This window comes from Pantherophis guttatus, chromosome 2 (assembly GCF_059756535.1).
Source record: "Pantherophis guttatus breed Tessera chromosome 2, ASM5975653v1, whole genome shotgun sequence".
Taxonomy (NCBI): Eukaryota; Metazoa; Chordata; class Lepidosauria; order Squamata; family Colubridae; genus Pantherophis; species Pantherophis guttatus.
This window is the reverse complement of record NC_142064.1, coordinates 15,199,167-15,217,524: the sequence shown is the minus strand read 5'-3', so window position 1 is coordinate 15,217,524 and position 18,358 is coordinate 15,199,167. Positions and strand designations below refer to the sequence as shown.

Here is an 18,358-nt window from a genome sequence, read left to right as displayed (position 1 = left end):
TTTATGCAGCCTGAATTTGCCAGATATGCACCTGTGTCCTGGAATCATCATCAATAGTGTGTCAAGTGAGGTTCTTGTGATGGGGATTATAAAATTTTGTGTGTGGGGGGGACGGGGGACAGTCTTTCTAAGGCAAAGAACCTTGGTGGTGCAGCAGACTAAAGCACTGTTAAGTAACACCAGCTGCCTGCAATTACTGCAAGTTCAAATCTCACCAGGCTCAAGGTTGACTCAGCCTTCCATCCTTCTGAGGTAGGTAAAATGAGGACCCGGTTTGTGGGGGCAATAAACTGACTTTGTATAAAAAAAGAACACCGCTTGGGGGGGGGGGGCAAAAGCCCTATTAAGCAGGTATATACAAAAGTATGAAGGCTATTGCTTAACACATTGTAAGCCGCCCTGAGTCTCCGGAAAAAGGGCAGCATATAAATCGAACCAATAACCAATAATAATAATAATAATAAACTTTTTTTAAAAAGAAACACTCAGCTACCAATCCCATTTTGATACTGATACCAATCCTTTTGAAGATATGCTTGTTTCTGCAAAGTCCCCCCACCCCCCAAATGCTCCCTCTCTGATTTTGTCTGCATGTTTATTTTTCAAATAAGATTTTGCAAGATGGGACTGGGGTTTTTGTCCAAAGTTCTGCTTATTTTTTTTTTTAAATAACTTTTATTGAACAGCTTTGTCTTTAAAAACAACATAAAAAACAACCACAGATACATAAAAACAAAACAAAACATAACCTCTAAACAGGGGTGAAATCTACTTATTTATTTATTTATTTGTTTATTGGTTTGATTTATATGCCACCCTTCTCCGGAAACTCAGGGCGGCTTACAATGCGTTAAGCAATAGCCTTCATACTTTTGTATATACCTGCTTAGTAGGGCTTTCGGGCCCCCCTAAGCGGTGTTCTTTTTTTTATACAAAGTGAGTTTATTGCCCCCACAATGTGGGTCCTCATTTTACTTACCTCAGAAGGATGGAAGGCTGAGTCGACCTTGAGCCTGGTGAGATTTGAACTTGCAGTAATTGCAGGCAGCTGGTGCTACTTAACAGTGCTTTAGTCTGCTGCGCCACCAAGGCTCCTTACCTTCCTTACCAGTTCGGAAGTGCACGCACCACGCGCACATGTCACATGCACACGCACACCTTCTGCGCATGTGCAAAACCTTCTGACACCCGGGCAGCGATCACTACCGGATTGCTGAACCACAGGGAAAAATTGCTACCGGATTGGGCGATCCAGTCCGATCCGGGAGCATTTCACCCCTGCCTCTAAGGTCGTTTTACAGCTTTCTGTATTTGCTTTCGTGATCGTCAGAGTCTTTTTTTTTTTTACTTTTTTAAAGCATTTTTTACTACCTATTCGCCTGAACCGGTAGTAAAAAAATGCCTAAAAAGTAAAAAAAAAAAAAAGTTCCAACCATCAACTAAGCGACGCGGGATCGTCAGAACTTTTTTTTTTTACTTTTTAAAGCATTTTTAACTTAAAAATGCTAAAAAAGTAAAAAAAAAAAGTTCTGACAATCACTCGTCGCTCAGCTGATCGTCGGAACTTTTTTTTTTTTTTTTTTTACATTTTTTTTACTACCGGTTCGGCGAACCAGTAGCGTTTTTTACTACCGGTTCAGCAAACCGGCCCAAACCAGTAGCATTTCACTCCTGCCTGTAATCCCTTGCTTTAGGGTGGGATTGAGGTGACTGAGTGGAGCTGAGCATTTACTGGCCAGATTCCCTTCCTGACGCCTAGGCAGAGTTCACAGCAGATATTTTCTCTTTGCACCCTGATAGAGAAACATCTGTTGCTGCCTAACTCTTATGAGTGGGAGGCAAGGGTCTTCACCTCTAGGCCACTGCACCACTCAGTTAGGGCTACTACCATATTCAGACCATATTCTGACTCAGAATATTCATATTTAGACTGTCTATATAACATCTTCCAACAAAATGCAAACTTTATCAAAAGCACTTGATCATTCAAACAATACAAGCTATGAAAAGAATATATTACCATACATAAAAAGGCTCAGATACAATCAACACACTGTTACAATCACACAGAATCACCATAGCACAGAAACAATGCTTTGGAGAATAAATTGACCCCCTCTTCTTTGTGGCAACCCCTGAGATGTTGGAATGCTGCTATCATGTCATCCCTAGTCCTTCTTTTCATAAGACTAGACATTCCCAATTCCAGCAACCGTTCTTTATATATTTTAGCCTCCAGTCCCCTTTCTAGAGTCTCAACACTTGTGGGAATCTAAAGACACTAGTTGACTTTATGATATTAATCTAGCCCAGGGGTCAGCAACCTGTGGCTCTGGAGCCGCATGTGGCTCTTTCATCTGTCTGCTGCGGCTCCCTGTCGCTCAAAATATTCATCACAACTGCCAATGTGCGACACCCAGCGATGCACAATTTATTAAGCTTTTCGACCCCTAGTAGGCCAACCATGGATAAATCCAAGAAAAGAAAAGTTTCAGATGAAAACAGAATGTTTAATTCAACTATATATGCTAATTTTGTGGCCACTCAGGAAATAGTCAGGCACGGGAAGAGTTTTGTGGCTCCTAGTATTTTCTTTTCTGTTGGAAACAGGTCCAAATGGGTCTCTGAGTGTTTAAGGTTGCCGACCCCTGATCTAGCCCAAAGGGTCCAGCCAATGGGTCATGGATCTGTCTACAGAACATGGTGTCCCCAACTCCACAGCCAAAGCTTACAACCATTGACTGGGATAGTGTTTTTTCAAAATTGATAACTTTAGCATATATGCGCTTCAACTCTCAGAACTACCTGGTCAACTGTGAGTGAAGATCCCCACCTCTTAAAGTTGCCAAGTTTGAAAAACACTGCAATAGAATAATATCTTTGAGGCATTCTCAGTCTACCAAATTACAACATGCTTTTTAAACGGATTTTAAAAATGGTACCTTTTATCTGAACTATTTCCTTTTCTCAGTCAAAATTGTATCACATTCAGAAAAAGCACCACACACTTCTTCCAAAATGCTGCATTATTTTACAATATACATTTTCCCTTCCAAAAGCTAAGATATCCACATCTCTTTAAATGTTAATTGAACCAATCTGGCACCGAACACCACTTACCAAAGCAACAGTTTTATGCAACAAAAGTAAGTGCACAATAAATGCATTTTTAGCTTTCAAGTACTTTCTCCTGTTCTTTTACCATTTTGCTTTTCAAATTTCAGTTTCTTGTGGTGGTAGCGTGTAGGCAGGAAAATTAGCTGTACTGTCACCCAAATAATAGAAAATCCTTGCCTTTGATCTGTTTTATATTTATTCAAAATTGCTACATTGATGGAAGGGAAATGGTACCTATTTTGTGTTCTAACATGTGTAGTCAGAGCAAATAAGGTAGATTGGTATGTCTATTTATAACTGGTACTAACAATTGGCAACTTTTTTAAAATCATGAATATTTGGCAAACACAGATTGACAGGAGTGATAAAAGCCCAAGCTAAGTACATCTCTCTGTGTGTCTGTATGTGTTGTGTATACACAGTACGTATATACTGTATAGTGGAAAGTGTGGATTATAAATTAATGGTATTTTTTTGTTTTTACTTTAAAAAAGTCCTTGTTATGTTTTAAAAAAAGCCTTAAAAAGTGATACACTGAAACAATAGCGTTTGGTGGAGTCTACTGTGAAAGTCTTTAACCAAGGATGCAAGTGGATTTAATTCTAGCCTGATTAGATTTCTTAATTATTTTTAGGCAAGGATTAAAATCTGAGTTGGGGAATATAGCTATTCTCTCTCTCTCTCTCTCCCTCCCTCCCCCCCTCTCTCTCCCTCCCTCCCTCCCTCCCCCCTCCTCTCTCTCCCGTCCTCCTGCTTTCTTCCTTATTTTGGAATTTCCCCCTTCTTTCTTCCTTTTCTTTTATTAGCATTCCAATTATGAGAAGCCCATCCAGAATTCTTACTCAAGACTCAAATAATGAGGCTCAAATATATCTGGGTATATTATGCAAAGATCTAACTCTTTGGAGAAGGCTGTGATGCCAGGAAAGATGGAAAGAAAGCGATGAAGAGGACAACCAGAAGCAGGGTGGATGAAATCAATGGAACCAGTGATAGTATACCATTGGAAGACATGAAGGACCAGGTTGGGGGCAGATCATCATATAGAAAATCTATTTATGTGGTCACTAAGACTCAATGATGACAGAACGGCACATAATCAATTAAAATATTATGAGAAAAGAGAAAAGTGGAAGACCTGATCTCCTTTTTCTCTCTTCTGTCTTTTGAAGATCTTACTGCTTTGGGGAAAGTTGTTCTGTCCCTAAAGATCTTTGGGCTGGAAAAGTGATCTCCAAACACAGATTGGTTTTTTAAAAAACATACCGTGTTTCCCCGAAAATAAGACCCTGTCTTATATTTTTAACCCCCAAATAAGCACTTGGCCTTATTTTCGGGGAGGTCTTATTATTTTGGGGTGCATGGAGCAAGATGGGGCTCCTCTTGCCGTCTTACCTGATTTCCAGCTCTGTCTCCCTAACCCTAACCAGAGGAAATGGCAGGGACCAGCTGCACATGCGTTTTAATATTTTCAGGAGGGGGAATTTTCAGGGGGGAGGGCTTATTTTGGCGTATGCGCTCAAAAGACCAATTGGGCCTATTATCCGGGGAGGTCTTATTTTCAGGGAAACAGGATATGTTTTTGGATTTTACTTTTTAAATAGCTCGGATTATTTTGAGCCAGTCTATAGTGAGACAGGGATGTGGTGGCTCATTGGCTAAGATGCTGAGCTTGTCGATCGAAAGGTCGGCAGTTCAGCGGTTCGAATCTCTAGTGCCACGTAATGGGGTGAGCTCCCGTTACTTGCCCCAACTTCTGCCAACCTAGTAGTTTGAAAGCACGTAAAAAATGCAAGTAGAAAAATAGGGACCACCGTTGGTGGGAAGATAACAGCATTCCGTGTGCCTTTGCCATGTAATCATGCCGGCCACATGATCACAAAGTCATCTTTGGACAGCGCTGGCTCTTCGGCTTTGAAATGGAGATGAACACTGCCCCCTAGAGTCGGGAACAACTAGCACATATGTGTGAGGGGAACCTTTACCTTTACCTTATAGTGAGACAGTGGGAAGTTCTCTGTCTTTTACAATTATTTGAGTAATTCTGGAAATGGAATTGCAAGCTGTTTGCATGGGTTCATTTGATCTATTCTGTAGAAATTTCTTTTTGGAAAAGTAATATTTGAAGGTGTCATGACTCATGACTCTTTGCTTCAAACTTGGCTTTTATATTAGGATTGAATATATATTCCTGACTCCAAGGAAACATTTAGCCATAAAATTAGAAACTTCTAGACAAGATTCTGGAACACAGACAACGAGTAACAGAGAAGTGAGCTTGGCTTGCCCTGCCCTGCCACATCAGTCAAAAGCTCTATTGTCACCTCTGGGATTGCTGATCATGTCAAGATTTTATACACACTGTTGTTTTGTCAGCTGATTGATGGGCTCTATATGGGCCATTGAGCGCCAACTTCAAAATTACATTTGTTGAAATCTTAGATTCTTAGATCCAAAGCAAATATTGGCATCACTGCACTGGCACTGCACTGTATAATCTATAGAGAGTAGGATAGATCCTTGAGTCAGGATATAAAAGACATTTCTTAGCAGAAAGATCCAGTCTGCCCTCTGATCCTAATTAGATTTTGTCTAATTCGTGTTGCTCTCTTTGTATTTTGTATGTTTTTGTATCTTCATTATATTTAGATTAGTCTGTTTCTCTCTGGGCATGCTACAGGTTTCACTCACAGATAAATTCATCTGATGCCACAATGCAACATTTTCTCATTGTAATGTGATTTTGAGGTCCTACTGCAGCTTTTGGAAGAACATTTTAATTTTTAGAATATAACTAGGTAGGCAATGGATTATATTCTAAAACCCAATCTGCATATTATGAGAATGAATTCAATAAACACCATTTCTCTACACTGGATTCTTCAGCACACATGAAACTAAGCTATGAACTTCAATATGATGTGATATTTTCTGTAGCTAAATCAGTGGGATCAAATGGCAAGAAAAGTCAATTTTCTTTCAGAATCTTAAAAAAAACCCAGCCACCTAGGGTTTTTTCCAGTTTAGCAAGCAGGGACCAAAATGTTACCAACTCACATTTCTGTATTCTTGTGACATGAAACCAAAGTGAAAAACTATCAAGTGGAAGAAATAACAATAAAAAAGAACAAATGTCCTTTTTCAAAAAAAAAAAAAAAAAAAGTAAGAAAAGTGACCAATACAATGTCTCAAAAAAGTTTGTCTTGTTTTTTCAAGTAAGGACTCCCAGATTGAGAGAGAAAGTGATTTATTATCTTTTCCCCCATCGCAAGTGTATACATATGTATGAATACGGGTCTGTACCTTACCAAGATGCTTCGGAAATTCAATCTATCATCCACAAAAGTATGTATGTTATGGAAATTATGCTGGGCTTAATTATACTTAATGTGAATTATTCAAAGCATAGCAGGGAGACGGGGAAAAACATACAAAGGAGCCTGACATTTTAATTGGTCCTTCAGAACAGACAAAACAATTTCCTCTCCAGGAAATTTACATCTCTCCCATCAAAACAGTTGCCTCATGTGAGCAGAACTTCATTAACAAGATTAATTATCATGCCGGTGCCTGCTCATCAGGTGTGCTAGTCAGGTGAAGAGGTGAACGCAAGGGAGAGAAAGTTAAGGATCGGCAGGGATTCCAAAAAGGAAAGAAGATATAGAAAGAACATCTTACCTTGATCATTAGCCATTTTGTCAGGATGTTCCACTGCAAAGCAAATACAATATTGTCAGATTTTTGACACTTTCTGGGATGTACATTGACACATCAAGTCAACAATTCTGTTAACCAAGTTTTATTTCAAGATGGTGCCACTTCACACTTTTCCTTGGCAGATTGATGGGCAGAAAAGGCGAGATTTTAGCATTTCTCAGAGTCATTTTGAGGGTCTGGAAACACAAGTGTGACTTGGATCATCTGTGACTCATTACTAATGAAGTTAGATGTTGCTTTTCTGAATGGGGGAGTAACCCACATTGTTTTCCTTTTAGATGTGAGGTATCATCTGGAAAGCTTAATTAAATGTGAAAATGAGATGGAAAAGAGATTGTTCCTTTGAATAATTAGACATGAATCCTCCTGTGTGATAGTTCTGAAAGCTAGTTCTGAAAGCTAGTTTTGACTGAAGTAGTTAACATTTTAAGCCCTTTCAAAAAGTGATCTTGCTGGCTTTTCATGATAATTATCAAAAGGAAGATTCAATTACAAAGGGTCCATTGAAATGCCTAAGATTTTTACATATTGCTGGAAGTCCTGAAGTACAGGCACAAACTCTTTATTAAACTGTAGACAATAACCGAAACCCAAGTTCAAAATCACATGGAATTCTAAACACTATCCTATTGTTTCAAAACCCAAAGGTGCTTTTCCAAAATGGCTTTCTTGGGTTTTTTGTTCCCTTGAAAATGTTTCGCTTCTCATTCAAGAAGCTTCTTCAGTTCTGAAGAAAAGCACCTTTGGGACAACCATGATTTGGATGATTGAGAATCTCAAATGGACATATTGTTTTAAAATATTTGACAGAAATAAAATAAAAAAAGTTTCCTAGGCACTTTGCCTAACAATGCTGTACAGCAGGGGTGTCAAATTCAAGGCCCACAGGCCGAATCTGGCCTGTGGGAGCTTAGATCTGGAAATAGTGAAGGACCAGCCCGTAGTGCATCTGCCAGCAAAAATGGAGCTTGGGAGGGTCGCGTGTGGCTCTCCTGAGGTCCTTTTTCAGTTGCGACAGCTTCCTCCAGCCCTCTGTCAGTGAAAACAGAGCTCAGGAAGGCTGCGCACGACCCTCCCGAGCTCTATTTTTGCTGGCAGAGTGCTCGGGCCACCACAGGCGCCCCTCAACATGAGTGAAGTCATGCTAACCACACCCACCCTGGCCATGCCCACCCAGCCCCCCTAAGGTCAATCACAACCGTGATGCGGCCCTCAATTAAATTGAGTTTGACACCCCTGCTGTACAGTATCTCTCTTTGTCACCCATGTGTCAAAGAGACTTCTGAATAGGACAATCACTGGGCCCTGATTGTCTAATCTTGTTCCTCTTCACTCTCTTCCTATTCAAATCATAGGACACTTCACATGATCTTCCTAGAGCTAAATTAACTCATCTTCATCAGTGATGGGTTGCCCCTGGTTCGGACCGGTTAGCAAGAACCGGTAGTAAAACTGGTGGGAGGCCCTGCCCACCACCCCGGATGTCCTCATCGGAGATTCGGTGAATGCGGAGAAGCAAGGCGTGCGTACGAGCAACGCTCGCGCTCACACAATCCCGTTGTGAACCGGTGGTAAAGGTAAGTAGAACCCACCCCTGATCTTCATGATTCCTCATAGTATGTCAAAGAGACTATCTTCAGCTGCTACAGAATGCAGCAGCACTGGCAGTTATGTGTCTCTTAGAATAGAGCATGTTATACTCTGCTTCACAAACTACATTGGTTGCCAGTTTGTTTCTGGGTCATTTTCTCCATTTGTTTGCACTGCATTTTTTTGAGTTCTACTGAGGAAAACCTTCAAGATCTAAGTATTTAGGAACTGTTTTCATATGATTAAAGAAAAACATGTATTGTAGTCAGGCAGGGACAATCGGGTTTTTCTACTTTGCTTTTGGTAGGGTTTGGGTTGGTTTTTTTTTTGAGGGTGGGTTTCAGTTCTGCTTTGGCATTTATAACAATTAACAAGGAATTTGTCTTGGTGCATATGCTCTCAGTACATAAAAAAAATGGGATTTTTGTCCGAGAAATGACACAGTGAGATCCACTCAAGTTTGAAACTTTATTTGTGTATACCAAATAGACAGACTCTTGCAAGGTTAAAGCTATATAACCTTCTAACTTAATAAATATATTGCTGTTGCTCAACTGCTAAGTTGTGTCTGATTTTTCATGGACCACAGTATGCCAGGCCCCCCTGTCCTCCAGTGTCTCCCAGAGCTTGTCCAAATTCATATTCATTGTGTCAATGATACTATCTAACCATCTAATTCTCTGCTGACCCCTTCTCCTTTTGCCATTTCCTTTCTCAGCATCGGGGGCTTCTCCAACATGTCCTCTCTTCTCATTTAGGTGGTCAAAGTATTTGAGCTTCAGCTTCAATATCTGTCTTTCCAAAGAAAAATCAGGTTTATTTTTTTAGGATTTATTGGTTTGATTTCCTGGCAGTCTAAGGGACTCTCGAGAGTCTTCTCCAATGCCACAAAACCTAATAAATATACCCTGGGAGATTTTAGAATGTGGCTATCCTGAATCTTTTCTTGCTCCCATTTTCAGTTAAGGATTGCACAGTCTTTTTGGATTTGGTTAAGATAGCGATGTAAACTCTTTTCAAGAAAGATAATATATTTGCCTTTTTTTTCTGTTGGGATGTTGCTTCTTGTGGTTATGCTCGAAATGGGGGGGGGGAATGAAATTTAGAATTTAGTTTGAAGAATTAATAATTACGCAGTTATAGAACCAATGTTATAATTTAGGTAATGTAAAAGATAGGGGTTGTAAATGTATTAGTATTTTACTGTGTTGGAAAGAGTCAGAAATCATTTTTTTCTTTTCCCCCCTCTTTTCTTTCTCCCCCCTTTTTTGCTTCCCCCTCCTTTTAAAAAACTATTTTCATTGTATTGTATGTTATTTATTTATTTATTTATGTAATTTATATGCCGCCCTTCTCCTGAAGGACTCAGGGCAGCTTACAAAGAAAACATTCAACAAATTCGAAAATTACATAAAAATTAAAATCCAATTAAAAATTAATTAAAATTATTTCAATGTAAAAATCCCCCAACGGATCAGCCCATTTGATGAAAGAGCGACGTCTTCAGTTCGCGGCGGAAGGAGAGGAGGTCGGGGACTGTCCTAAGCCCGGTGGGCAACCTGTTCCAGAGGGTCGGCGCTCCCACAGAGAATGCTCTCCCCCTGGGGGTCGCCAGCCGACATTGTCTGGCTGATGGCACCCTGAGGAGGCCCGCTCTGTGGGAGTGCACAGGACGATGGGAGGATGGCAGGAGATGATCCTGCAAGTACCCCGGGCCTAAGCCATGTAGGGCTTTAGAGGTGAGCACCAGCACCTTGAAATGGACCCGAAGGACCACCGGCAGCCAGTGCAGCTCGTGCAGGAAAGGTGTCACACGGGAGTAACGAGAAGCCCCCGTAACAACCCACATGGCCGGGTTATGTTATAATAACCCTTATATATTACTATTATAAATGAGATTGAACATATTAACAGAATAACAGAGCTAGAAGGGATCTTGGAGATCTTCTAGTCTCATGATGGCGAACCTATGGTACACGTGCCACAGATGGCACGCGGAGCCATATCGGTGGGTACGCAAGTGTTGCCCTAGCTCAGCTCTGGTGCACATGCGTGCGCTGGCCAGCTGATTTTTGGGCCTTCCAGGCCCACCGGAAGTCAGGAAATGGGCTGTTTCCGGTCTCATGAGGGCCTCTGGAGGGGTGGGGAAGGCCATTTTTGCCCTTCCCAGGCTCCTAGAAAGGCTCTGGAGCCTGGGGAGAGCGAAAACGGGCATACTGGGTCCACCGTGCCAATGTGTGCCAAAAGCATGGGGAGCGTGGGGGAGGGTCACGTGTACATGCATGGGGGGCAGGGCACATTGAATTATGGGTGTGGGTACACATGCGCATGACCCCCCCGCGCTCCCCCCGCTTTGGGCACATGACAGCAAAAAGGTTAGCCGTCACTGTTCTAGTCCAAGCCCTGTGCTCAAGCAGGAGACCCTATACCCCTAATGGCAAACCTATGGCACGCGTGCCACAGGTGGCACGCAGAGCCTTCTCTATGGGCATGCACACTGTCACTAGCTGCTCTTCTGGCTTCCAGTGTGTGCATGCACTCCGGCCAACTCATCTTTGCCAGAGTCCAGTGTGCCAGAGTCCCAGAAACCTGAAGACCAGCTGGCTGGTGCACATGCGCATGTGGTCTTTGGGTTAATGTGCTCTGGCACGCACAAAGACCAGTGTGAAGATACATGTGTGCACCGGAAACCAGAAGTGCAGCTGATCTTCAATTTTCTGGGGCTCCGGGGCTCCGGTGTGCGTGTGTGCACATGTCCGTTCCAGTTTGGGCACTTGGTGCCAAAAGATTCATTATCACTGCCCTATACCATTCCAGACAAGTGGCTGTCCAGTCTCTTCTTAAAAACGTCCAGTGTTGGAGAACTCAAAACTTCTGTAGGCAAGTTGTTCCACTGATTAATTGTTCTCACTGTCAGGAAATTTCTCCTTAATTCTAGGTTGCTTCTCTCCTTGATTAGTTTCCATCCCTTGCTTCTTGTCCTGCCCTCAGGTGCTTTGAAGAACAGGTTGATCCCCTCTTCTTTGTGGCAGCCTCTGAGATATTGTCTGGGCTCCCTTTCTGGAATATGCTGCCTTCTCTCTGGGAAACAGGATGCTTCTGACAACATTCCCCTCACTTCAGCTACTCATTCCATCACAACAAGGGATTAAAAAAGTATTACAGTACCTATTTTAGATTCAAAGATTGTTTTACATCCTTCCCTCCATCCTACAATTGGCATATAAAAGATTTCCCAAGTTTAGAAATACTAATGAGATGGAAAGATAAATTGGAGGGGGAAAGTCCGGTGTCACATTCAAATTTCAGTCCAATGTTGAAAGATAAATACTTTCACATAACTTTCCAGTATCAAATTCAAGTCATCAATCCAAAAACGCATCTTTAATAGATCTAATTTCTTATTAATTGCTTCATTTACTTTGCTATCCATTAGAGTAAGTGTAATTTCTTAATAAGTCAACTCAAGAATTCATGTTTTCCATAGCTTGTTGGTTTTGTATACATCTTCAAAATACTACTTAACACATAATTTGCCATCTGATGCTCTCTAAATCTGATAGGGCTACAATTAGCAGAATTCTAAGATCTTCTCTACTTTTGCACCCATGTCTGGATGATGCCAATTTGGTGAAGACTGAACTAGCATTATGTTTAGAGAATGCTGACCTTATATCATCTTCCTATATCATATCTGAAAAAAAGCAATGGACTTCTAATCAAGATTTCTACCTGAAGTCTTTAAGCAATAAGAAAACTCGATAAAACAGGATTACCTGCTGCTTCTACCTATCCTCAAAGGAACATGCATAGGATTCCAAGGACGAAACCGAACAGGGGCCTGCTTCCAATTCTACTTTATGAAAGATTCATACACGTCTAAAGGATATCCATATAGTATTCATCCCATGTACACGAAGAAGTGTCTTAATAGGGATTGGCAGAGAAAGTGTATTGTTTGAAATTTGTCCCTTGGCAAAGGCACCTGATAAGGACCTTTAATATTCAGTTGCCTTACAGAATCCAGTCTGCAATTAAAATTAATGTGAAAATTGGAAGTGACAGTTTCGAATAAAATTATGCCACAGTTGGAGCAGAGGGGAATAATTCTCATCAGTCTGACTCTTCCCAAATTCCCAATTTTAGATCTAGGTGAAAGCTACCACGGTCTCATAATGAATGATTTGAAAAAACAAGGGATTCACTTCCTGGCGTGATATGAATATAGGCTATTCTTTTCAACGGATAACTTTTAGTTAACTACATTCTTGAATGGAGCTGCTCATCTTCCAGTGTTCAGTTGCTCATGGAAATGTTGCAACGGAAATGTTGATGCTGAAATGTTATTTCGCACTTGGAGTACTCCACACTTGGAATACTGTGTCCAATTTGGTCACCGTGATGCAAAAAAGATGCCAAGACCCTAGAAAGGGTGAAGAGAAGAGCAACTAAGTTGATTAGGGGTCTGAAGTCTAAACCATATGATGAATGGTTAAGGAAACTAGGTATATCTAATGAAGAGAAGGAGTAAATGTGACATGATAGCTGTCTTCCAGTACTTGAGGAGCTGTCACAGAGAAGAGAGGATCAACTTATTCTCCAAAGTATCAGAGGGCAAGACAAGAAACAATGGGTGGAAGCTTGTTAAAGAGAGATCCAATCTGAAAATAAGGTGAAATTTCCTGAAAGTAAGAACAATTAATCAATGGAACAGATTGTCTTCCAGAGTTGTGGGTGCTCCATGGCTGGAGGTTTTCAAGAAAAGATTGGACAGTCATTTGTCTGGGATGTAATGAGGTCTCCTGTCTTGAGCAGAGGGTTGGATTAGAAGACCTCTAAAGTCTCTATTGGCCCCATGAGTCTATGATTTTAAATCTTTCTGCTATAAACACAGTGGAAAGCTAGAAGTGAAGATTTATTTTTTGAATAATTCAGCCTATGGGCCATTAATTTGGGAAGTTGTGACATTTCTTGTCAATTTGTAAATATGTCAAGAATGCCTGGCTTCTCTTTGACTTGACTTGATTTGACTTGCGTAGCTTCTTCTCCAGTAATATTACACTACTAACCAGAGCATACAAAACATTTGCTAGACCAATTCTCGAATACAGCTCATCTGTCTGGAACCCGCACTGCATATCGGACATTAATACAATTGAACGTGTCCAGAAATATTTCACAAGAAGAGTCCTCCACTCCTCCACTCGCAACAAAATACCTTGTGCCACAAGACTTGAAATTTTGGGCTTAGAAAATTTAGAAGTACACTGCCTTCAGTATGACCTAAGCATAGCTCATAAAATCATCTGCTACAATGTCCTACCTGTCAATGACTGCTTCAGCTTCAACCACAACAATACACGAGGACGCAATAGATACAAACTTAAAGTGAACCGCTCCAAACTTGATTGCAGAAAATATGACTTCAGTAACAGAGTTGTTAATGCCTGGAATGCACTATCTGACTCTGTGGTTTCATCCCCAAACTCCCCAAACTTTAACCTAAAACTGTCTACTGTTGACCTCACCCCATTCCTAAGAGGTCTGTAAGGGGCGTGCATAAGAGCACCAGTGGGCCTACCATCCCTGTCCTAATGTTCCCTAATGTTGTATTCATTTTATATATTCAATTCATGCTTATATATATTATCTAATACGTACTCGACAAAATAAATAAATAAATAAAAATAAAAATAATAAAACTATTTTTAACCAAGCACACCTAACTTCCATCCCAGTGTAATTCAGTGTCACTGTTACCAATTACGTAACAGTAATTTATATACCTCCTCAAGGAGTAAGTCATTCCCATTTCTCAATAGACCTGGGTTTTCTTGGAAGTCTGGTTGGAATCAGCTAAGGTGGCACAAAAAGTGTGTTTATTTTTATTTGATTTACATTAATGCATGTCACAAATATCAATAGGGACTTAAAGAAGCGGGAGCTAAACATTTAACTGGAAAAAAATAATTGTCGAATTGTACAAGGTACTTAAAAGCAGTATTGTATATTTTTTTCCCCATTAGATTACATGTACTGTAGCAACCACAACAATTTATCAGTTATTATTTCAGTCTTCCAAACATTGTATGCACACATTTGCATACTGCAGAACTCAAGTTATTCTTTTTCTCATGCATCCTTTGTCCACATGAAATAAAATGCCTTATGCTCCATGTCTCTTTAACTCTCTCCGCGGGAGCCTTCACACAGTAATTGTTAACTTTCCCTTCTATGCAACATCAAACATATTCTTTAGCATTCTAAAAGGGAAAAATCCACTGTTATATAATCCAGAAGGGTAAGCCAACTATCAGAAGCTCTTTGCATCATATATTGGGGCGGGGGGGGGGGGAAATAAATCAGTTTTAATGGGTTGCTCCTCAGTCCTTTTAGGGTCGAAAGATATTACATATTCACGCCAAAGCTTTAAATATATTCTGCATAGGTTTTTAGAAAACAGAATGAAATGAGGATTCCCCCCCTCCCCTTTTCCTATTTAAATGCCTCTCCTGGCTGATCTAAATTTCTTTTCTGTACAGAATTTTGTGATATCTGATATAAATTCCACCAAGGGCATGATTCCGAATTCATTAACTGCTCAGGGCTGATTAGATAACCAGGTCTGTCTATCCCGCCATGTCACTTTGCGCAGCAGTTATTATACTTTAATGCTGTTAAATGCTTTCCTTTTTAGAAGCTTCCAACACTGCTTTTTCCTTCCCTTCTTCACGCAGTAGAAGTAAAATTGGTAGAGGGGCAACATTTAGATCTTGGTTCATTACAACAGAAAGGAAACAAACGTAGACCTGTTTAGTCAGGAATCTCAAGTCCTTAAAGAAGACTTCAGAACCCATGAGAGGGTAGACTAGCTATCTTTTTAAAAAAATTCTCATTAAAGCAGCTACTTCTTTCCCAGATGTTGCCACATTCATGTGCATGGCTAGCCCCTTAGCTGAAGTGTGCAGATAGGCACAGACTGAATACTTGAATTGGATCCCACTAGGAAATCTCAAGCTGGTTTGGGAAAGCCAAAAGAACATCATGGAAGAAGATAAGGGCAAAATGCTTCCATTTTATCACCAGAGCAACTATATCAGCAGGTCATGTGGCTCTATTCTATTCTATTCTATTCTATTCTATTCTATTCTATTCTATTCTATTCTATTCTATTCTATTCTATTCTACTCTACTCTACTCTACTCTACTCTACTCTATTCTATTCTATTCCATTCCATTCCATTCCATTCCATTCCATTCCATTCCATCAAAGACCAGCAAAATGTTAAAGAACAAAAACAAAGTGAAAACAAATACATAGAATGATATATTAACAACTAGCAGAATAAATAGCAGAATATAAAATCCACTCCTCTATTACTATGTAAATACTGTTGTTACCCAGGTTATAAATCTGAAATAGTAATCCGGTATAAAACAAAAACTATGCAGGCAGTTCTCAATTTACAACCATTCGTTTAGTGACCAAAATTACAACAGCACTGAAAAAAATGACTTAATAGGACCATTTTTCACACTTACAACCATTGCAGCATCTGCATGATCCCATGTTCAAAATTCAGATGCTTGACAACTGGAATGTATTTATAATGGTTGTAGTGTCCCAGGATCATGTGATCACCTTTTGCTGACGAGCAAAATTGAAGGGGAAGCCAAATTCACTTAACAATCTTCTAACTAGCTTAACAACTACACTGGTTCACTTAACAACTGTGGCAAGAAAGGTCATAAAACGGGGCAAACTCACTTAATAACTACTTTGCTTAGCAACAGAAATGTTGAGCTCAATTGTGATGGTAAATTGGGGACTACCTGTATATCCCCTATTATATGCACTAAAATTTTGACTCGAGGAACCCTTTAAATTGTTGATTTGATGAAGAAGGAGAACCATCAAAGCCTGTTCTCTCTCTTTGCAGATGCATTAGAACCAGGGGCGGGTTTCAAAGCCCATCACTACTGGTTTGCTCGTGAGGGTGCTTGCGTGCTTGCGCGCTTGTGTAATGGTTCTGCACATGCACAGAAGCATCTGGGCGGGGTCTGTGTGTGTGGAACCTCCTGCTGCTGCTGCTACCAGTTCGCTCGATCCGGGGCGAACCGGTAGCAACCCACCACTGATTAGAACTCCATTGATGGTTTTAACAAAGGGGAATCCAAATTTGCCAAAGTATGCTGAAGATATGTTAAGTGGACAGAAAACAATGCGAGCTTCGATAACACATTCCTTCTAAATTGTCTGTTAATTCATTAAAACTGCTTTTGGGTGGGGAGGCAGATTCTGATAGTCAATTTAATTCCGCAGCAGCTTGGTCTTGATATTCAGGAAGATCATGCAAGATTGGAAGATTTTCTCATGCAAAACAATGCCTAGAAAAGTATGGCTTCCGGCTTGGAAACTGGACACTTGTACTGGACACTCTGTCAAAGGGGGTGTGGATGGTCATTTCTGATGAAGACGGTGTGATGATGTTATCCATCCAGTTGTGCCCAAGGTCAACTCTAAATTAATTAGCAATTTTATGATGTTTGTGTGTCTATATTTTTCTTGACTGTACACCGCCTTGAGTCCTACGGGAGAAAGGCGGTATAGAAATATAACAAACAAACAAATAAATAAATAAATAAATAAAAAATAAATAAATAAATAAAAAATAAATAAATAAATAAATAATAAATAATAAATAATAAATAAATAAATAAATAAATAAATAAATAAATAAACAAACAAACAAACAAACTCCGAAGTTGGCCTGACTGAGGCCATCTTGGAGGCTTCAGCATCGCCACACTGGTGATGAGGGATAGGAAGTGGGGGGGGGCGAATAGAGATAGTTGGGATTTTGTAGCCAAAACAAAATAGTTTCCCCTGAGAACCAAGGACATTCCCACAAGTGGCTGAAGAGAGGAAGAGTGAAGTTTCCAAGCAACTGGACAGCACCTTGATTGGGCCATGTGGCTGTTTGGTTGAGAAAGGAGGGAAAACATTTACTTTTAATTAGATGAAAACCGCAGGAAACTTTAGAGTCGGTTTTCACCAGTCCGTGCCAATATGAGATATTCTATAAAACTGTTCTTTGAGGAATCTACTTGCCTTGGGAGTTCTGTTTGCTATGAGTATATTACTTGGAACCCTGACACCCAACTCTTGACAGTTCTATGGGGCAGGTCTCCCCACATCTTCCAATCTAGCACTACATCTTTCGAGTTTTTCTATGCTCTGGCTGGTGTCAGCTTTGATGGTGTCCAACTACGGTATTCTTTGGATTATTTCTAATCTCCCCAAAAAACAATTTCAGTTGCTCCTAGAGCAGCTCAGATAAAAAATTAGTGCATCTTCATGCAGCTTCAGATTTTATATGTTTGTTCCTCACTACTCGTCACCTCACAGATTAACTACTGCAATGCTCTCTACATGGGGCTGCCCTTGAGGACCACTCGGAGGCTTCAGCTGGTGCAAAATGCAGCCGCGCGGGTTGTGATGGGAGAATCCCGATACTCCCATGTTACACCCCTCCTGCGCGGGGTTGGCTACCGGTTGCCCTTCGGGTGAGATTCAAGGTGCTGGTGATGACCTATAAAGCCCAACATGGCTTAGGACCAGGATATTTGGCGGACCACTTACAGCCAGCAACGATATCCCATTGCCCGGTTCGCGCCCATAGAGAGGGCCTACTCAGGGTGCCGTCGGCTAGACAGTGGCGGCTGGCGGCCCCCAGGGGTAGAGCCTTCTCGGTCGGTGCACCCACCCTCTGGAATCAACTCCCCTTGGAGCTCCGATTAGCTCCTGACCTTCGCACCTTCCGCTGGGAATTAAAAACTTGGCTTTTCAAATCCCTTGACCTGGACTGATGATAGGGTTTGGCTTGTGTTTTATTGTTGTGAGCCGCCCTGAGTCCATTGTGAGATAGGGCGG

At 40.8% G+C, this 18,358-nt stretch overlaps 1 protein-coding gene across 1 annotated transcript in view; it reads right to left on the bottom strand.

Annotated features, from left to right (window-relative positions):
* Positions 1-18,358, bottom strand: part of DCC (DCC netrin 1 receptor) — a 1,302,851-nt gene that overhangs the window by 106,471 nt on the left and 1,178,022 nt on the right. The window contains exon 21 of the mRNA XM_034401555.3: positions 6,796-6,828. Within this exon, the coding sequence (XP_034257446.1) occupies positions 6,796-6,828 (33 nt within the window). The remainder of the gene's footprint in view (positions 1-6,795; positions 6,829-18,358) is intronic.